The sequence below is a fragment of the Urtica dioica genome, chromosome 7 (assembly GCF_054948205.1).
Source record: "Urtica dioica subsp. dioica isolate 48M chromosome 7, U.dioica_male_clone48M_v1_H2, whole genome shotgun sequence".
Taxonomy (NCBI): Eukaryota; Viridiplantae; Streptophyta; class Magnoliopsida; order Rosales; family Urticaceae; genus Urtica; species Urtica dioica.
Genome location: NC_142762.1, coordinates 48,817,263 through 48,833,632, shown reverse-complemented (window position 1 = coordinate 48,833,632; position 16,370 = coordinate 48,817,263). Strand labels below are relative to the sequence as shown.

The following is a 16,370-nucleotide window of genomic DNA, read 5'->3' as shown; positions in this document are numbered from 1 at the left end:
GACGAGGGCTAACGAGATTGTTTGTGGTGTGCTCGTCGGCCACGATTTTTTCTAGGCCGCGGAGTTAATCTTATCCGGATTTAGGTGCTGTAGAACAGTCTCGAGTTTATCTCGGCGGCGGAGACTCGGAGAATATTGTTGTTGCGATTTGTTTTTCTTTACAGTGTACCTTGCTAAAAGAATGACTTTCAACATTGTTTTTTTTTTTTTAAATTAAATGACTTTCAATATTGTTGTTTGTATTTATTTGGCCAGTGTTTGATTTTTTATGTCAAAGGAACTGGATCAATGTAGGTGGGAGAGAGAGAGAGAGAGTTTTATTTCTTTTATTCTTATTTTTAATGATTATTTGATGTTAATCCAAAACTTTACTACAATACTCTTTTACTTAATAACACGTGACTCACACCTGAAAACATAACTGACGGAACGTAACCCAACATAGACAGAAGGACCACTCTGTAACAAACATGAAGATTAAGGAGAAAATATCGATATTTTAAAGATCGAGGGGCATGTTGTCACACGTGCTATAGTTCAAGGGGTAATCTTGTCATTTATTCTAAAAAATATTAAAATTGAAAAAGTAAATAAATTGTTGGTTCTTACTCCAGCTGGTATGTCTTAATCACAAAGAAAGTAGTTTGTCCCATTATTGATACATATCAAATCTACTGACATTCAGAGTCTTTACACATACCTCTAACGTTGTCAGCATTTTTTTTCCTTGAAAAATCGTACTGAAAACTTTCGTCACCATTTGTGATGATTTGAAGTGCTTCATTTCTCACGAAACATCTGGCCCCTGTTGGGTTAACTTTTCTATGTTTGTTTTCTGTTTTCTGATTATAAATTCTAGAAAACAGTTTTAGAAAAACTGTTTGGTTATAAATTCAGAAAACAGATTTAGAATCATGTTTCTGTTTTCTTTGAAATTTGTTTAGAAAACAGAAAACAATGAAAAGTTGTTTTCTGTTTTATCTCTATACAATTGAATGGAAAACATAACCAAACAACATTTAAAATATTCTGAAACGTAATTCTAAATCTTTTTTTTAAATTTAAAAATTAGAATCAGAAAACAGAATTTAAAAACAGAAAACGAGTTTAGAAAACTAAACCAAACGGCCCCCCAATTTCTCGAATTCTCCTATGGTCGCTTGTGCTACTAAGACCATCACCAATATAAAATTCTAAAATTCATAACTGAAATTATAGCGCTCCAATTATGTGTAATTTTTACACAAAATGTAGTGTAACACTGTATTTTTTTTATATAAATATTGAAATGATTTTTTTTTATAAATAATTAAAGTGTATGTATTTTAGACTAAACAAGTGATTAGTAGATAATTAAGTTAAATAAATTAATATTGAAAACATAATATTCTCTTTGGTATAAAATTCAGTGTAGTGCTATTGGAACTATATTAAGAATTGGTGTAAAAATTACATCATATCTAGTATTATTTAATTGATGGTACACCGTATTTTTCAAGTCGCCTACTTGAATCTGTTGGAGTCTCCCACATCACGACCCGACCATTAGTGTGGATGCGACCGTCGGCAAAGACGGGAAAATGCAGGGTGAGAGGTTTTTTATGGGCAGTGTTCTATATTGCACCTCTTGGTCGGCCTTTTTGTCGTTTAAAGGAGGCTAGAATTGTTGGAGTTATAATACTCTTTGTACACTCTGATTGTGAACTGAGGTTGAACCTCGTTAGATCGAAGACTATCCCAGGTTGCTCTTGTTATTGTGGATATTATTGCTCTCACGGTTGTATTTTTTTTTTTTTTTTAATATACATCACCCTCGGCATTGTAATAGCGTAGTCCATGAGTTAGCGAAAAAAGCTTTACATTGTTGGTTTTCTTCTCTTCCCCTGATTTGGAAGGAAGAATTTTTGGCTGAAATGCCTGATTAAATGCTTAAGGTCACAGCAGTGACCGTTTCCCTAACAATAAAACAGACACAAATGAAATTATAGAGGTACATCAATTCAAATGGCAAAAAGTAAGGGACCAAGACTATTTGAACCACAATCCCAAACGTTTTGGCTCCAAAATCTCCAAGTCCAACACATATCAGACTATTCTACATTGTTTTGTCTTTATACAGAAAAAAAAAAAAAAGAGGGGATGGGTTTCTTGACCTTTAACAATAAATGATGAATGAACAAAAGCGCATATACACGTACGTACACGTAAATCAATATATATATATATATATATATATATATATATATATATATATTAATCAAGGAGAGGAGAATGAATTAGAGATTTTGACAAAGTGTGGATCCATCGTCATAATCATATCATGTGTGTGTTAGTTGGTTAGTTACAATTACAAATGAGAATACACGGATGATGATGGCGTTTTGTTCATCTTGTCGGTGGGAGAGATTGGTCGGTGGTGGATGAGGTGGAGGAGAGCGGCGGCCTTCCTGCGAGCGCGGTTGGTTCCGGTGGCGGCGATGCGTTGGAGGTGGTCGGCGAGGCCGGCGGCCTGGAGCAGGGAGGAGTCGGCGGAGGCGAGCTCGAGCAGCACGGCGGCGGCGCACTCCTTGTTCTTGGGGGTGCCGTGGGCGAGGAAGGCGAGGAGGGCGTCGTCGACGAAGTCGGGGGCGGCGGTGATCTGGGCCCGCCCGTCGGGGTGGCCGGCCATGAGGAGGAGGATGGAGAGGGCCTCGTCGACCATCCCGGCGGCGGCGTCGCGGGCGAGCAGGAGCAGCGGGGGGACGACGCCGGAGGCGAGGGCGCGGGCGCGGTTGGGGGAGTGGAGGGAGAGGTTGAAGAGGGCGGTGGCGGCGTCCTTCTTGCCGCGCAGGGTGCCGGTGCGCAGCAGGTCCACGAGGGCGGGGATGGAGGCGGACCCCACGGCGGGCTTGTTCTCCTCGAGGATGGAGAGGCTGAAGAGGGCCGCGGCGGAGTTCTCCCGCGCCTCCAGGCTGCCCCAGCGCAGCACGTCCACGATCCCCGGGATGGCCCCCTCCCTCGCGATGCTGCGCTTGTTGGCCTCGTCGATGGAGAGGTTGAGCAGCGCCGTCACCGCGTGCTCCTGGATCTTCGAGTCCGGGTACGACAGCAGCTGCACCAGAGGCGGGATGCCCCCGCTGCACGCGATCACCGCCCGCTTCTCCGGCTCCTCCTTCGACACCGCCCGCACCTCCCTCACCGCCCTCCTCTGCCACTCCAGCCGGCTCGACGACAGCTGCTCCACCAGCCGCACGATCTCCTCTTCCGACGACGACGACCACCTCTTCTTCTTCTCCTTCTTCTCCCCTTGCCTTGCCGCCACCTCGAAGTTGTTGCGCTCGCACCACTGCTCGATCAGGTTCTTCAGCGCGTAGTTGGGCGCCAGCGACACGTGCCCCAGCGGCTGCCTCGTCTTCGGGCACGTCCTGTGGTTCGTGTCCAGCCACTTTTGTATGCTCTCGCGCTCGTACGACTGCAATCAACAAAGGCAAGAGGAGCCGGTTTCAGAACCGAATCCAGAGTTCATTGTGAATTGATTTCGAGATGTGACCTGCCCACTGGCGACAATGACGGGATCGGTCATGATCTCGAGGGTGATGGGGCACAGGAACTCGTGGGGGATCATCAGCGACGGAGATTTCAGCAGCATCCTGTTGGTGGCCACGGGGTCTTCCGCAGTGATGTCCGTCGCTTCCACGCCGGCCATTTCTTTGAACTTGTTGAGGAGCTCCACGATCTGCTGAGCCGTGTCTCCGATTTGCCCTCCTTTTTGTTTTATCAGGCTCCTCACCGCCATGCTCTCGATCTTGAGGTCCTCCTCGGAATGAAGGCCAAGCTTCTTCCCCAGCCGCTCGATGATGGCTCTGTCCGCGTTCCGGTCCTCCTTTTTCGAGAAAACCACCATCAAATCCATGGCCAGCTCCATGTCCTGCGTGTCCGTTCTCTTCTTCGCTCGCCTAAGCTGTTTTGACGTAAGCTCAACCTGATAATGCGTTCATTCATCACTTTCGTCACAAAACATAACACATCAACAATTATTTACTCTATTATTAGCCATCTCAATAGTTTTAACCTGTTCTTTGACTTCATCGGAAATCCCGATCTCATCGTACGGCAAATCATCCAAAGCCTTCGATATTTTGTCGTAAACCGCATGAAATCTGAGCATCATTGCCTCGCTCTCAAGAGCCTTAGGAAATGAACCAAATCAAGCCTCGTTCCAATCAAATTAATAATAATAAAAAAAATGACTTGCCAGGTATATCTTGCTTCCTTCGTTGCAAGACCTCAACAATTTCTTGGCGATGACCAAAGCCTTCTTCAACTTGCAGAATCGGGGAAAGTGATTGTCGGCGATCGGAGAATCGAGGTCTCGCAACTCCTCGAAAAGCGGCAATAAGAGCTTCATACGTCTCACCAAGTTATTGCACTCCTTCCTCTGAGTCCGCCGGTAATCTCCGAACTGAGCCGCCATTTCCACCGCTCCGACCAAATCGTCGACCAGGCTTGACCGGTCATCGTGGACGCGCGGCGTTCTCTCTCTTTCTCTCTCCTCTTCGTCCATCACCATGAGGGAGGTTTTCTGGCGTGCGAGCTTGACGTAGTACTGATCGCGGTTCTCACTCGCCCATTGCTACGAGTGAGAGAGAAGGAGCGAGAGAAAGAGAGGGAATGAAATCCCTAGTTTCCATTAATTAGGAACTGAGAGGGGTTTGTGTTTCGCGGGCTTTTCGGGCGTGTTATGAAGAGGAAAACATTTTGCGGGCTCGATGCCGTCTTAAATTAGAAACTCCCTATTTTGGACTCTCTTGTTTAATTATATGCAACTGCCGTATGATTTTTTATTTTTGGATTTTTTTAGTTATATTTAACTACCCCGTGGATTTTTATTATTATTATTATTATTATTATTTTTAGTTTAAAGAACATATACTTATTTTATCGTGGAAATGTTCCTATAAATTTCATTTTGCATAAATTTATATATAGGACAACCCTATGACTTTGTAAGTTGTATTTAATTAACTACCCCGCATATGTTTTTTTACACAGAGTATTTTCGTAGAAATGTTTCTATAAATTTATTTGTTCATAGATTGAGCGTAATTCTATTGACTATTCTGTTTTTTTTTTTTTTTTTTAATTATCATTTGAACAAGATAGTGTTGCATAATTAAACATGTTGAACAGTTATAAAAATAAATTATAAGGGTGAGATGATCTTTTTATTTTATGAATGTTGTAAAATATTCAAATTTGTAAACCTTTTTTTTTTTTTTTTTTTTTTCATTTTTAGTGACTAAGACCTAATAAATAATGACAAAAACATTGATATTTTTTTTATAGACGGACACAACAAAACTCACAGAGTCAGAAGATCGACAAACAATATAGTCTCGATTATCCAAAGATGCGCTTGGTAACATCCCAACAACTCAAGCGCCTGTCGTAATAACATTTGAAGAAAAAAATATAGCGTTGATGATCTATTGGAGTTTCAGCGGTGAACATCTTCGAATCTCATGGTCCGACGTGTTTGATCATTTTTGACGTCGTCGACAATGTTAGTTCGATTATTCATGGTTGACCGACATTTGACATGAGCGATTTTTTCGAGGTAAAGGATCTCTGGTGATCGTCTAGTCTCAGTCTCTCATGCTCCTTGAAGAGGAATGATATACGTGGGTGTGTGAAAAAAAAACGAAAAAACGTAAAAAGGACTGGATTATGGCTTTTTTAAACTGTTGGTTCGATTCAAAACGATTTTTTGTCTAATCCGGTCCGGTCCGGTCCGGTCCGATTTTTTGGACATGTCTAAAATGATCCGGTCGGGTCAATTTGAAAATTTCAGACGGCGGTTTAGACCGGACCGGACAGGTCTTAGTTTTTTAAGATTTTTTATATTTATTTTTTAAATAATTCTAAGACATTTGAATGAACTAATTCGAGTTAAATATCTTAATTCATATTTTTTGTTGTTGCAAAAAAAAAAAAAAAAACCTTAAAACGGTATAAACCGGTCTAAAACGGTTGGTCCGGTTTGACTTATTTTCTTAAAGAGTCTGATCTGGTCTAAAAAATTTCAAACCGTTTGAAACGGTCCGATCCGATTTGAAGGTCGATTTTAGACCGGACTGGACCATAAACTATATCGATGTCAACATATGTTTATATATGGTTTTACTTTTACTTTTTCAAATATATTTTGTTTATTGTTTTTATGTTATCACTTTGTAAGATTTGTTTTTGTTTGGATTGAAGAGGGATTAGTCGTCTTCATTATCTTGATATGAGAATTATGCTAAGTTTTTGTCAATCCTTAATTATTTTTTTCATGATCATCAGACAACAGTTTCTTAAATCTCTATGTCAACAATTGCAAGTATTTAAAAGAGCGTAATGAGTGCTCAAATTTTAATTTTCTTCTTGTCCCCCTTTGTCGGCAACATGCACGAGATGAGCGAATGAACTCAACAATATTATGTTGATTCCAATCTCAATTCCCATTCTCCTTTGGACGAAGATACTATTTATTTGTATCAATATATCTTTTATGATTCTTTCTTCTAACAGAATGTTAGGTATAAATTTGAGCGTTTGGTCAAAACATGAATATCGTCTGATTTTCAACCGAATCGAAATCTTGATCCTTAATGGACCGGAATGTTGCAGCATGAATAGTACAAAATTATGACGAAATCGGAATAGATGATCCCGTTCCGATTAATTTCAACACTATTTATGTAATTAAAATTAAATTAAATTAAAATTAAAATTAAATTGGAAATCTAAAGTCTAGTATAATATTCCAAAATGGTATTGATATATCCGTTCCGAAAAAAAAAAAATGGTTTGATAAAGAATTGGAATGGAACAAAATTCTGGTTTTGTTCCGTTACAATTGCCCACCTTTAGTTGGGTGCAATTAAAAAAGGCCAATACTAACAGTACAAAATAAGAAGCCATGCCAAACTTGGATCTAATTAACCCGTTGTAAGCTAATAATGACCCAGCTGATTAACTCGATTCTGTACCCCTCGGAGACACCAAAATGAGGATTCAAATTAAGTGTGGTCCTTCGTCGATGTCAACTTATAGAATTTAAACTCATACAATGAAAGGTAAAAGGTAAACTTTTTTTATAAAGCATAAAACGTTGGAGGATCAAAATAGAAAAGTAACAAAATTGAAGGGTTAGTCGGTGGGCACCAACCCCTTGATCCCAAGGGTCTTTACATTTTTTTTATTTTATTTTTATTTTTATTTTTATTTAAGCAGAGGATTTTAAAAGCACATGGTCAGGTAACCGTTGAGCACTAATAGAAGAAACGCGACTTTTCGATCTGGAAAGATCTGACGGTCAGGATTAACTAGCCGTTGGTTTCAAATTTCGTGCGGACAACATATCCGCCGTTTGAGTAATTATTTTCTCCTCATATCTCTGTTTTACCCTTTTCATTTTTATAATAATATTTGTTTTTTTGCTTCAAAACCCCTAAAAACCTAAGCAATCAAAGAGCAATCAGAAGTGTGTATGTGTGCGAGAGAGAGGGAGAGAGAAGAGAAGATACATTTTCACAGTGAGCAATAGATCGATCGATTGAGCAAGCGAGAGAGTGAGAAAGTAAGATAGAGAGAGATCGATCCTGGTTTCCATGGAGTTCTTTTGACCGATCTCTCTCTCTCCTATCTCTCTCTCGTCCTAACTTCGAACAACTTGAATCCGATCGATCCTCGAATTTCTTTCTTTCGCGGGTGTGTTGATTGTTTTTATCATTTCGAAATCTGTGAGTGGTTCTTGACTGGTTCTTTCTTGGATACTCTTTCGAAGTTCAGTTTTCAGGGGCAGTTAATTTCGTTGAATTTGGGAGGAAAATGTATTGAAATATTAATCTTTGATCCCTAATCTGAGTTACGAACTGAAGTCTGATTCTATAGAAAATGTCTTTTTTTGTTTGTCGCTGAAGTGCAAGTATGGCTGGATCGGACGAGAACAATCCAGGAATAATCGGGCCTGTAAATGCACAAGGTATGGAATCGGATTCGTTATATGGAATATTGTATAGAGACTTGAAGAATTTTGATTTGATTTGATTAGTGACTCTTTGTTTGTTGGTAAGCCCAAATCATTAGATTTATTTCTTTTAATTTCTGATTTTTGGAATTTATTGAAGGTGGATTTGTGGGTGGGAAATTGGGGGTTCAGAACCGGCGAGCATTGAGCAACATTAACCACAATGTTATTGGAGGAGGTCCGAATTGCCCTTGTGCACTCAACAAGAGAGGCTCTTCTGGGTAATTCCTTACATGCTCTAAACTGGTTCAGTTCTTTTTTTTTTTTTTTTGGGTAAAGAAATTAGGTGAATCTAGTTGTGTGATTCTTTTTGTTCTTATCATAGAGTAATCATTGACTTTTTATAATCATGTGTCTTAATAGTTGTATTGCGCCCAGCTGAAGTTATAACCTTTTTCTTTTCTTTTAACCTTTTTTGTCTTGCCCAATTTTATAATAGTAAAAGGTTTTGACTGTTCAAATTTCAATTTGTTTTCCCACTCTATTTCCTCAGAAACCAAACGGCTAATGTTAATAATAAGGTTATTTGCCTTTCAACTCACGATGTTAGTAAAATACAAGACCCACCTTTGCCGGTCGATCGACGAATCACCAGGTCAGGATCGAATACCGGTCTTGTCTGTTTCTCTACTTTTTCCCTGTTTGGATTCAACAAAAATTTCAACTGGATCATGTATTTTTTTTTTCTTGTTCATAGGAAGTTTGCTGCCCAGCTGGCTAATAATCATCAATTGGCAAAAAAGGTACAGATTTGTGAAATTAGAGGAGAAAGATCTGAGATTTCAGAGGTATGTGCTAAGTAAGTCATGGTTGAATTTCTGTAGCAGGAAGAAACTACTAAACCTGTCCAGACAGTCACAAAATCAAGAGAGTCTGAAGATTGTAGCTTTGTGGATGTGGAAGACTCCGAAGCCGAGAGCAACTCTCCGGTTCCAATGTTCGTGCAACACACTGTGTCGATCCTGGATGAAACGGATCCAATGGTATTCACTTTGCCCGATTTCTGTTGTGTTATCGAAATCGGTATCATATAAACTGTTGATTTTACTTTCATTTTCCTTGCAGGATGAAGTGGAGATGGAAGATATAGACAGCGACGACGAGTCTGTGATGGACATAGACATCAAGGACAGGAAGAATCAGCTTGCAGTGGTGGATTATATCGATGATATATATGCCTACTACAAGAAAGTTGAGGTGAAAACAGATACCGATGATATATAATTAGCCATTTTGTTCTGATTAGAAAGAAATTATAACAAGTAACAGAACAGACAATACGAATTTTTAATTGAAAATGCTAGAACTTATGAAATGACCTGTGTTGCAGAGTTCTTCTCGTGTACTGGAAAACTACATGGAAAAGCAATCTGATGTGAACGAAATGATGAGAGGCATTCTGATCGACTGGCTCATCGAGGTGACTTGAATCAAGTGTTGTCTATTTGAAAGAAAACAACGGAACGCTCTCACCTGACAATTAGATACTACCGTGACAACTTTTGCAGGTTCATTACAAGTTCGAACTAATGGACGAGACGCTTTACCTCACTGTCAACCTGATCGATAGATTCTTAGCAGTGAAGCCGATACTGAGGAAGAAACTGCAGCTCGTTGGAGTTACGTCCCTACTTCTCGCCTGCAAATACGAAGAAGTTTCGGTTCCTGTCGTGGAGGATCTCATTCTCATCTCCGACAAAGCCTACACGAGACAAGAAATCCTCGACATGGTACACATTTTCCCTGCTTACATTATTCGTTTAATTGATCTCCAGTATTGACATACATTCTCGATCCGCGTCTGTTGTGCAGGAGAAGCTTATGGTGAATACTCTGCAGTTCAATCTGTCAGTTCCGACTCCGTACGTGTTCATGAGAAGGTTTCTCAAAGCCGCTCAATCTGACAAGAAGGTGAGCTATATATCCATCTACTTGTATGACGATATAATATCTGATAATTCTGAGAAATAATCGAGTGATGTGTGTGTACATCAGCTGGAGCTTCTATCGTTCTTCATGATAGAGCTGTGCCTTGTGGAGTACGAAATGCTAAAGTTCTCGCCTTCGCTGCTTGCTTCGGCGGCAATCTACACGGCTCAGTGCACCCTCGGCGGGTCTAAGCAGTGGAACAAGACCAACAAGTGGTACAGCGGATATTCGCAGGAGAATCTGCTGTGAGTAGTCTTATCTAGATTCTGTTGTTGCTGCGCTATATCGAGTGAGAGATTGCGAGTCAGTAAAATAGATTGTTGATGAATGGTTTGTTGCAGAGAGTGCTCGAGGCTGATGGTTACTTATCATCAGAAAGCGGGGACGGGGAAGCTGACAGGTGTCCACAGGAAGTACAGCACGTCCCGGTTTGGCTACGCCGCCAAAAAGGAACCAGCCCATTTCCTCTTGGAGGCTGCTTGGAACTAACTAACGACTCTCGCTCGACTTTGACGTATTTTTCTTTGCTCAAGAAAATGGGGACTCAAGACAGAAAGCTGCGACATGTTTTTCTTTGCTTAAGAAAATGGGGGGAGGAGATAGATAATTAAGAAACACTTTGGTGGTTGATATTTTTGCGTCTTTTCTTGATATATAGATATGGAGACAGAAAGGAGGCCCTTCGATGAAACTTGTTTTCGCTTTTCTTTATTTCCAGAGGAGAATAATTGGGATATTACTCTGTTTTGGTCCCAGAGAGAGAAGTAGTAAATAATGTGTCATGTAACCATATTTTGAAACGAGTCTATGGTGGTGTCATGTAACCATATTAGAGATGAGACCGGAAATGGAAACAACAACCCAAAAACGACAATGACTTGCAGGAGAAACAGAAACGACAACTTAAATACTTTAAAGTTAAAACGACCGAAATGTTAAGCTTGAGTAACGTGTCCAAAAAACAAGCCATGACTCTTAAAGTGGAACTTTAAGATACTTGATCGGAGTAGGAAAAGGGCTTAGTTGAGGCAGTTTCAAGGATCTTATCCTTTTTTTTTTCACTTTATATTTATAAAATAATAGAATTATCATCGATAAATATAAATTCTCTTTTTCTTGTGTCCTTAAAACCAATTTAGTATTAAATGATAAATTATTACTAATTTATATTATATAAAAAAAACAATTTTTTTTAAGGTATTCGAATTTAAAGCACTTCAAAATCTCTTTCTTTCTGATTATGACACTTTATTAATAATTAATATTTGTACAAATTAATATATTGATTGTATTAATTAACACATGATTTTTCATTCTAAGTATTCTGTAATTAATTTGATATAATGTTATCAATTTTTGTGTGTACAAATAAATCATAACAACTAAACCACGACCAAATGAAAGGAGAAGGCAACCCATTAAATCCAACCATGAAATGTAGTCACTGGTAGATTAGCTCGCTTAGATTATTTTGATTAGTTAAATATAGTATGATTAATAACTGCAAAAATCATATCAACAATTCAATTTTATAAACCATTTACTCTTGATCTATCTATCTATCTATCTATCATATATAATATACTTTGTAATTATCATTTCTAATTTAAAATATTTTCACAAATAATGCGTACACTTTTTTTTTTGTTTTTTGAATTTCTAACATCGAAATTGAATCCTTACATTAAAAAAAAAGTATAAAGAAAAGAAACCATGAGGATGCGAATTGAAAATAAATAAATAATTGCTGATTACCAAATGCTTTTTAAAGTTAATATGAGCTGCCACTTACCAGCGACCGATATTGAAAATAATAATAACAAAAATTTCCGCTGCGTCTATTTTTGGCTATATTCGAATCACAATTCACAACCATTTTGCTAAAAATATCACCCCAGGCCCAGAGCCTTGACTGCGAAAAATCGACAAGGTATTTTGTCGTTGCTCGCGAAGATTTTTTATTTCCTTAAAAATCTTGTTCTGGGTATTGCGATGGATAAGATCGTGGCGTAGGACTGACAGTAACCTTCGCAAACAGAATCAGATTTACGGTTCCAAAGTATTTATTCGTCAACATCTCTTTGTTGTCCCCTCCTTACCCACTTTCTCACTTGCCATGTCCTCTCTCCTCCCATACGACACAAAGATTCAACCTAAGGTTTTGTTCCCTCTTCCGATTCATTCACTCATCACTACCATTTGCTCGCTCACCTGACTCGTATTTCAGAATCAGATGTTGATTGATTAATCAGAGTATTCAGGTCTCTCTGTCAGTCTAAAAGCGGTGATGGACAAGTCGTCGTCGTCGGTGACGGTGGCGCCGTTCGAGTGCGCGTGGCGGGAGGAGTTGAGATTCGCGGAGGCGGGGCGGGGGTGCGTGGCGTTCGAGGCGCTGGCCCAGAACGACGTGACGGTGGTGTTGCGGGAGCAGGCGGGGAGCCGGCACTACCACTACAAGCGCGACAACGCCGCTCACTACACGGTGATCCTCGGCAGCCACCGCAACAAGCGGCTGAGGATCGAGGTCGACGGCAGGACGGTGGCGGACGCCGAGGGCCTGGCCCCCCTCTCCCCCTCCTCCTTCCAGAGCTACTGGATCAGCCTCTACGACGGCCTCATCACCGTCGGCACCGGGTCCCACCCCTCCCCACACAACCTCCTCTTCCGGTGGCTCGACCGGTCCCCCAACCGCCCCCCCGTCCGCCACGTCGGCCTCAGCAGCTGGGACAAGCACGTCCGCTACCGCAACCTCAGCCTCCTCCTCCCCGTCCCTCCCCCCAACCCCCGCCTCCCCCACTTCCTCCTCAGCCCCGATCTGTCCGACGTCTCCTTCCTCCTCCCCGCCCATCCCAGCCCCGTCCCCGCTCACCGAGCCGTCTTGGCATTGGCCGGAAATTTCCCTCCCGAATCTCCTCTACACCTTCCCGGAGTTGCCTATCCGCTTCTCCGCTCGCTTCTCCAGTACATTTACACGGGCCGTACCCAGGTAATTAATACTCTTCTTTACTATGGGATTCGATCTCTCGGCGAATAAACGAAGCTGTTTTTTTTTTTTCTTTTTTTTTTTCTCTTTGTGCTGCAGGTTGTTGAATGTGATCTCTCTTCTTTGCTGGCGTTGAGCTTGCGATTTGAAGTGGTTTCCTTGACGAAGCAGTGTGAGGCGGCCGTGGAAGAGATTAAGGCGAAGAAAGATTCGTTTGGGTGTGAGGAGAGTGTAGAGTTGTTGCATTCGGTGTCGAGCTACAAAGCCTTTCCGTTTGGATTCCCCATTGACAAGGACCGGCTCAAACATGTGCTGCGGAAAACCGGAAAGTACAGCGACGTCAACGTGTTCATCGAGGGCCATGCTCTTGTTTACCGGCTTCATAAAATCGTTCTCAGTTTATGGAGTGTTCCGTTTCTAAAGGTGGGTCACCGGACACTTACTCTAGAGATATTAAGAAAAAAAATGAAATGAAATGAAATTGAAATGAAATGGTGGGATTGGGCAGATGTTCACAAATGGAATGAGCGAAACGAATTCATCTGATGTTGTGCTGAGAGACGTATCTCCGGAAGCGTTCGAGGCTATGCTCGACTTCATGTATAGCGGGGAGCTGAATTTGCAACAAGGTCGCTCCTTGGAATCAGGTGTCTTGTTATTCCAGCTTCTGTTACTGGCTGATCAATTCGGGGTCACGCTTCTTCACGCTCAGTGCAGCAAAACACTCTTAGACTGCCTTTCTGAGGTAGATAGATTCACTGACTAGCTGTTACACACTATGTTCTCTGTATGAATAGTTTTAAGAACAACGGAGACATATTTTGCAGTTCTCAAACAACGTGTGAAAATGAGAAAAGAGACCATGTTGATACCGACTCTGTAAATATCAAATGCAGGAACGGAGTTCTCGTTTTGCAAGAAGGTCATACTGCAATAAAAAGAATATACATTCTATTATGCAAGTGTTTTATTGACAGAGGAAGCAGATAATTGGAGTGAGCGGTGCTTCTTAGCCTAACCCGTTCATTTGTTGCAGGACAATGTGTGTTCAATCCTCCAAGTGGTTTCATCGGTTCGGTCATGTAAACTTGTCGAAGAAACATGTGAGAGAAAAATTTCCATGCACTTCGACTATTGTACGACTACGAGCTCCGACTTTGTGGTGTTGGACGAGACGAGCTTTGGCAATATCCTCAAGGCACGTCCGTTCTTTTAAAATATAGCTTCTTGTGATAGCTTTGATCAAGTTATTTATCGGTATTTTTTTTTTCTTTCTTACTTACATTATCACAGCATCCGGATTTGACTGTAACTTCTGAAGAGAAAGTTGTGAATGCAATTTTGATGTGGGGACTCGAAGCTAATGAATTGTGTGATTGGGAAGCTGTAGACGAGCTAATGTTACATTCGACGCCTGAACTGCTCTTCGGTGACAGACTCGACTCAGTTTACGACTTCTTTTCTTTCGTGCGGTTTCCAGTGATGCCAATTGCCATGCTTAACAAGGTACCTTAATTTATTAAGCTCTTATACTCTCTTAGAGCTACAAACTCACACCTCAACATGTTTCAGATGGAGAAGAGTAATATCAGCTTGTGTATTCCTTTATTTCACCGTCTTGTGAGTAAACCTCTCTCATACTTTTATGTTTTACAGTTACTTTGTGATAAGGACTTATTGATGATGCTTTTACTGTTGCAGGTAAAAGAGGCCATCAGTTTTACAGAACGTGGATCAACGGTGCCGGAACTCGACCAAAAGTAAGAGTAGGAAACAACAAAGAGATTTTTCAAAGCGTACTTACATCGAGGTCGCGTAACATAATACCAGTTTTATTTGTTTGTGTTGTAGAAGTGTGAGATTTGAATATAGGAGATCGAGTTATAAGGAGCTGCAATACATATGCGACGGCGATAGCAACGGAGTTCTGTACTACGCAGGCACATCGTACGGAGAGCACCCATGGTTTAACCCTGTCCTTGCCAAGGTCGGAATCTCGCCAACCTTTTTTCTCGCTATTTTCTTTGCACAAGGTTTCTCATTGTCTATGTATGGTTTTTTTTTTTTTTTTTTTTTTTTTTTTTTTTTCAGACCATCACAATCACAGCTAGTAGTCCTCCCTCGAGATTTACCGACCCTAAGGTCTTGGCTTCCAGAACATACCAGGTCTGATTTCAGACATGTGAAAGAAATCAAGTAGCTTTTCGAATTATTAATCCAACAAAAAAAAGTTTGTAATTTAGGGAACGTCTTTCGCCGGGCCTCGAATGGAAGATGGGCGGAGCAGCACGTGGTGCATGGTCGACATTGGCTCCGATCATCTGGTTTGTGCCAAAAATAAAAAATAAAAATAAAAAACCCATCCTCATCACCAGAAGAAATCTTCTGAATCGCATTTGTTTAATACAGCTTATGTGCAACTACTACACTCTAAGGCAAGACGGGTCGAGGGCTTACATGAGATATTGGAATCTCCAGGTTGGTCATCACTTCTCAAGCTTTTCACTTTTGGTTTACTCTACTACGCTGACTGGTTATGTGTACGTTTTCAGGGATCTTTAGACGGGAAAGCGTGGACCGATCTGAGGGTACATGAAAATGACCAGACTGTGTGCAAGCCAGGGCAGTTTGCGTCGTGGCCGATAATGGGACCGAACTCTCTGCGACCGTTTCGATTCTTCAGAGTGGTTCTCACAGGCCCAACAACTGACACTTCCAATCCAAACAACTTGTGCATTTGCTTTCTAGAGCTCTATGGCCATTTCCGCTAGTTACCTTTACTTCACAACACGCCTGATGTAACTTCACTTTTTTGTATAGTAACAATCAACTATATTACAGCTCAATTTTGGGGTTTGTTATGATATGATATAGAGACGAAACGACATGAGATGAGACATCGTTATATTTTGTTTCTTTTTATTAAAATGTCACTTCTCCTTTGTTTTCGTATAAGAATGATATATCAATAATAATCTAATATTAAAAAGAGCCAAAATCATATCCGAATAAAAACATGTCATTCCTTACCTCAATTGTATTATCAATTCATATATTCTTGCATGCTTCAGAACATCTAATATTACTCATCACAATGTTAGCAAATGACACTTTTTGTTGTTTCGAGTTGTTCATGTTAAAAGTTTACACACAATTGTATAGTGAAAAGTTTGCATACCAAGAAGTATGAACAAACCTGACAGAGAACCATCAATAGTACAGTTGTCCAAAGTATATAAGTTGTTCGTTTCAGACCATCACAATCAGAGTCCTCCTTTGAGATTCACCGATCCCACAGCAAAATTGAAAACAGACATGCTAAACTTAGAAGGATTCGTATAAAAAGTGGTGTTCAGCGAAGATCTTGGTGCCGAGACTATATGACTTAAAGGCAAACTCCTCATC

General features: G+C 40.6%; 3 protein-coding genes across 6 annotated transcripts; 2 read left to right on the top strand and 1 right to left on the bottom strand.

Annotated features, from left to right (window-relative positions):
- Positions 1–2,259: 2,259 nt before the first annotated feature.
- Positions 2,260–4,741, bottom strand: PUB15 (Plant U-Box 15). Its single transcript, XM_089621097.1, has 4 exons — positions 4,235–4,741; positions 4,052–4,168; positions 3,530–3,961; positions 2,260–3,451 (listed from the first exon to the last, which is right to left on the bottom strand). The coding sequence occupies exons 1-4, from the start codon at positions 4,547–4,549 to the stop codon at positions 2,348–2,350; spliced, it is 1,968 nt and encodes a 655-aa protein (XP_089477223.1). The 5' UTR covers positions 4,550–4,741; the 3' UTR covers positions 2,260–2,347.
- A 2,663-nt stretch (positions 4,742–7,404) lies between these two features.
- LOC149392578 (cyclin-B2-4-like) lies at positions 7,405–10,788 on the top strand. 3 transcript variants are annotated; one of them, XM_089620270.1, is made up of 12 exons: positions 7,415–7,766; positions 7,947–8,008; positions 8,154–8,274; positions 8,547–8,648; positions 8,751–8,796; positions 8,881–9,036; positions 9,119–9,250; positions 9,384–9,473; positions 9,562–9,783; positions 9,866–9,964; positions 10,049–10,227; positions 10,324–10,788. In XM_089620270.1, exons 2-12 carry the CDS (start codon positions 7,954–7,956, stop codon positions 10,469–10,471), a joined length of 1,350 nt encoding a protein of 449 aa, XP_089476396.1. In that variant the 5' UTR covers positions 7,415–7,766; positions 7,947–7,953; the 3' UTR covers positions 10,472–10,788. The 3 variants fall into 3 exon arrangements, with proteins under 3 accessions (XP_089476397.1, XP_089476396.1, XP_089476395.1); XM_089620269.1 differs by having other exon boundaries at positions 8,878–9,036; XM_089620271.1 differs by lacking the exon at positions 10,324–10,788 and having other exon boundaries at positions 7,405–7,766; positions 8,878–9,036; positions 10,049–10,231.
- A 1,190-nt stretch (positions 10,789–11,978) lies between these two features.
- Positions 11,979–15,907, top strand: LOC149392577 (BTB/POZ domain-containing protein). Of its 2 annotated transcripts, XM_089619188.1 has the most exons (13): positions 11,990–12,140; positions 12,244–12,968; positions 13,065–13,388; positions 13,474–13,710; positions 14,002–14,163; positions 14,259–14,471; positions 14,538–14,585; positions 14,667–14,725; positions 14,817–14,952; positions 15,057–15,131; positions 15,209–15,289; positions 15,375–15,443; positions 15,518–15,907. In XM_089619188.1, the coding sequence occupies exons 2-13, from the start codon at positions 12,270–12,272 to the stop codon at positions 15,734–15,736; spliced, it is 2,322 nt and encodes a 773-aa protein (XP_089475314.1). In that variant the 5' UTR covers positions 11,990–12,140; positions 12,244–12,269; the 3' UTR covers positions 15,737–15,907. The 2 variants fall into 2 exon arrangements, with proteins under 2 accessions (XP_089475315.1, XP_089475314.1); XM_089619189.1 differs by having other exon boundaries at positions 11,979–12,968; positions 14,820–14,952.
- The last annotated feature ends 463 nt before the right edge of the window (positions 15,908–16,370 follow it).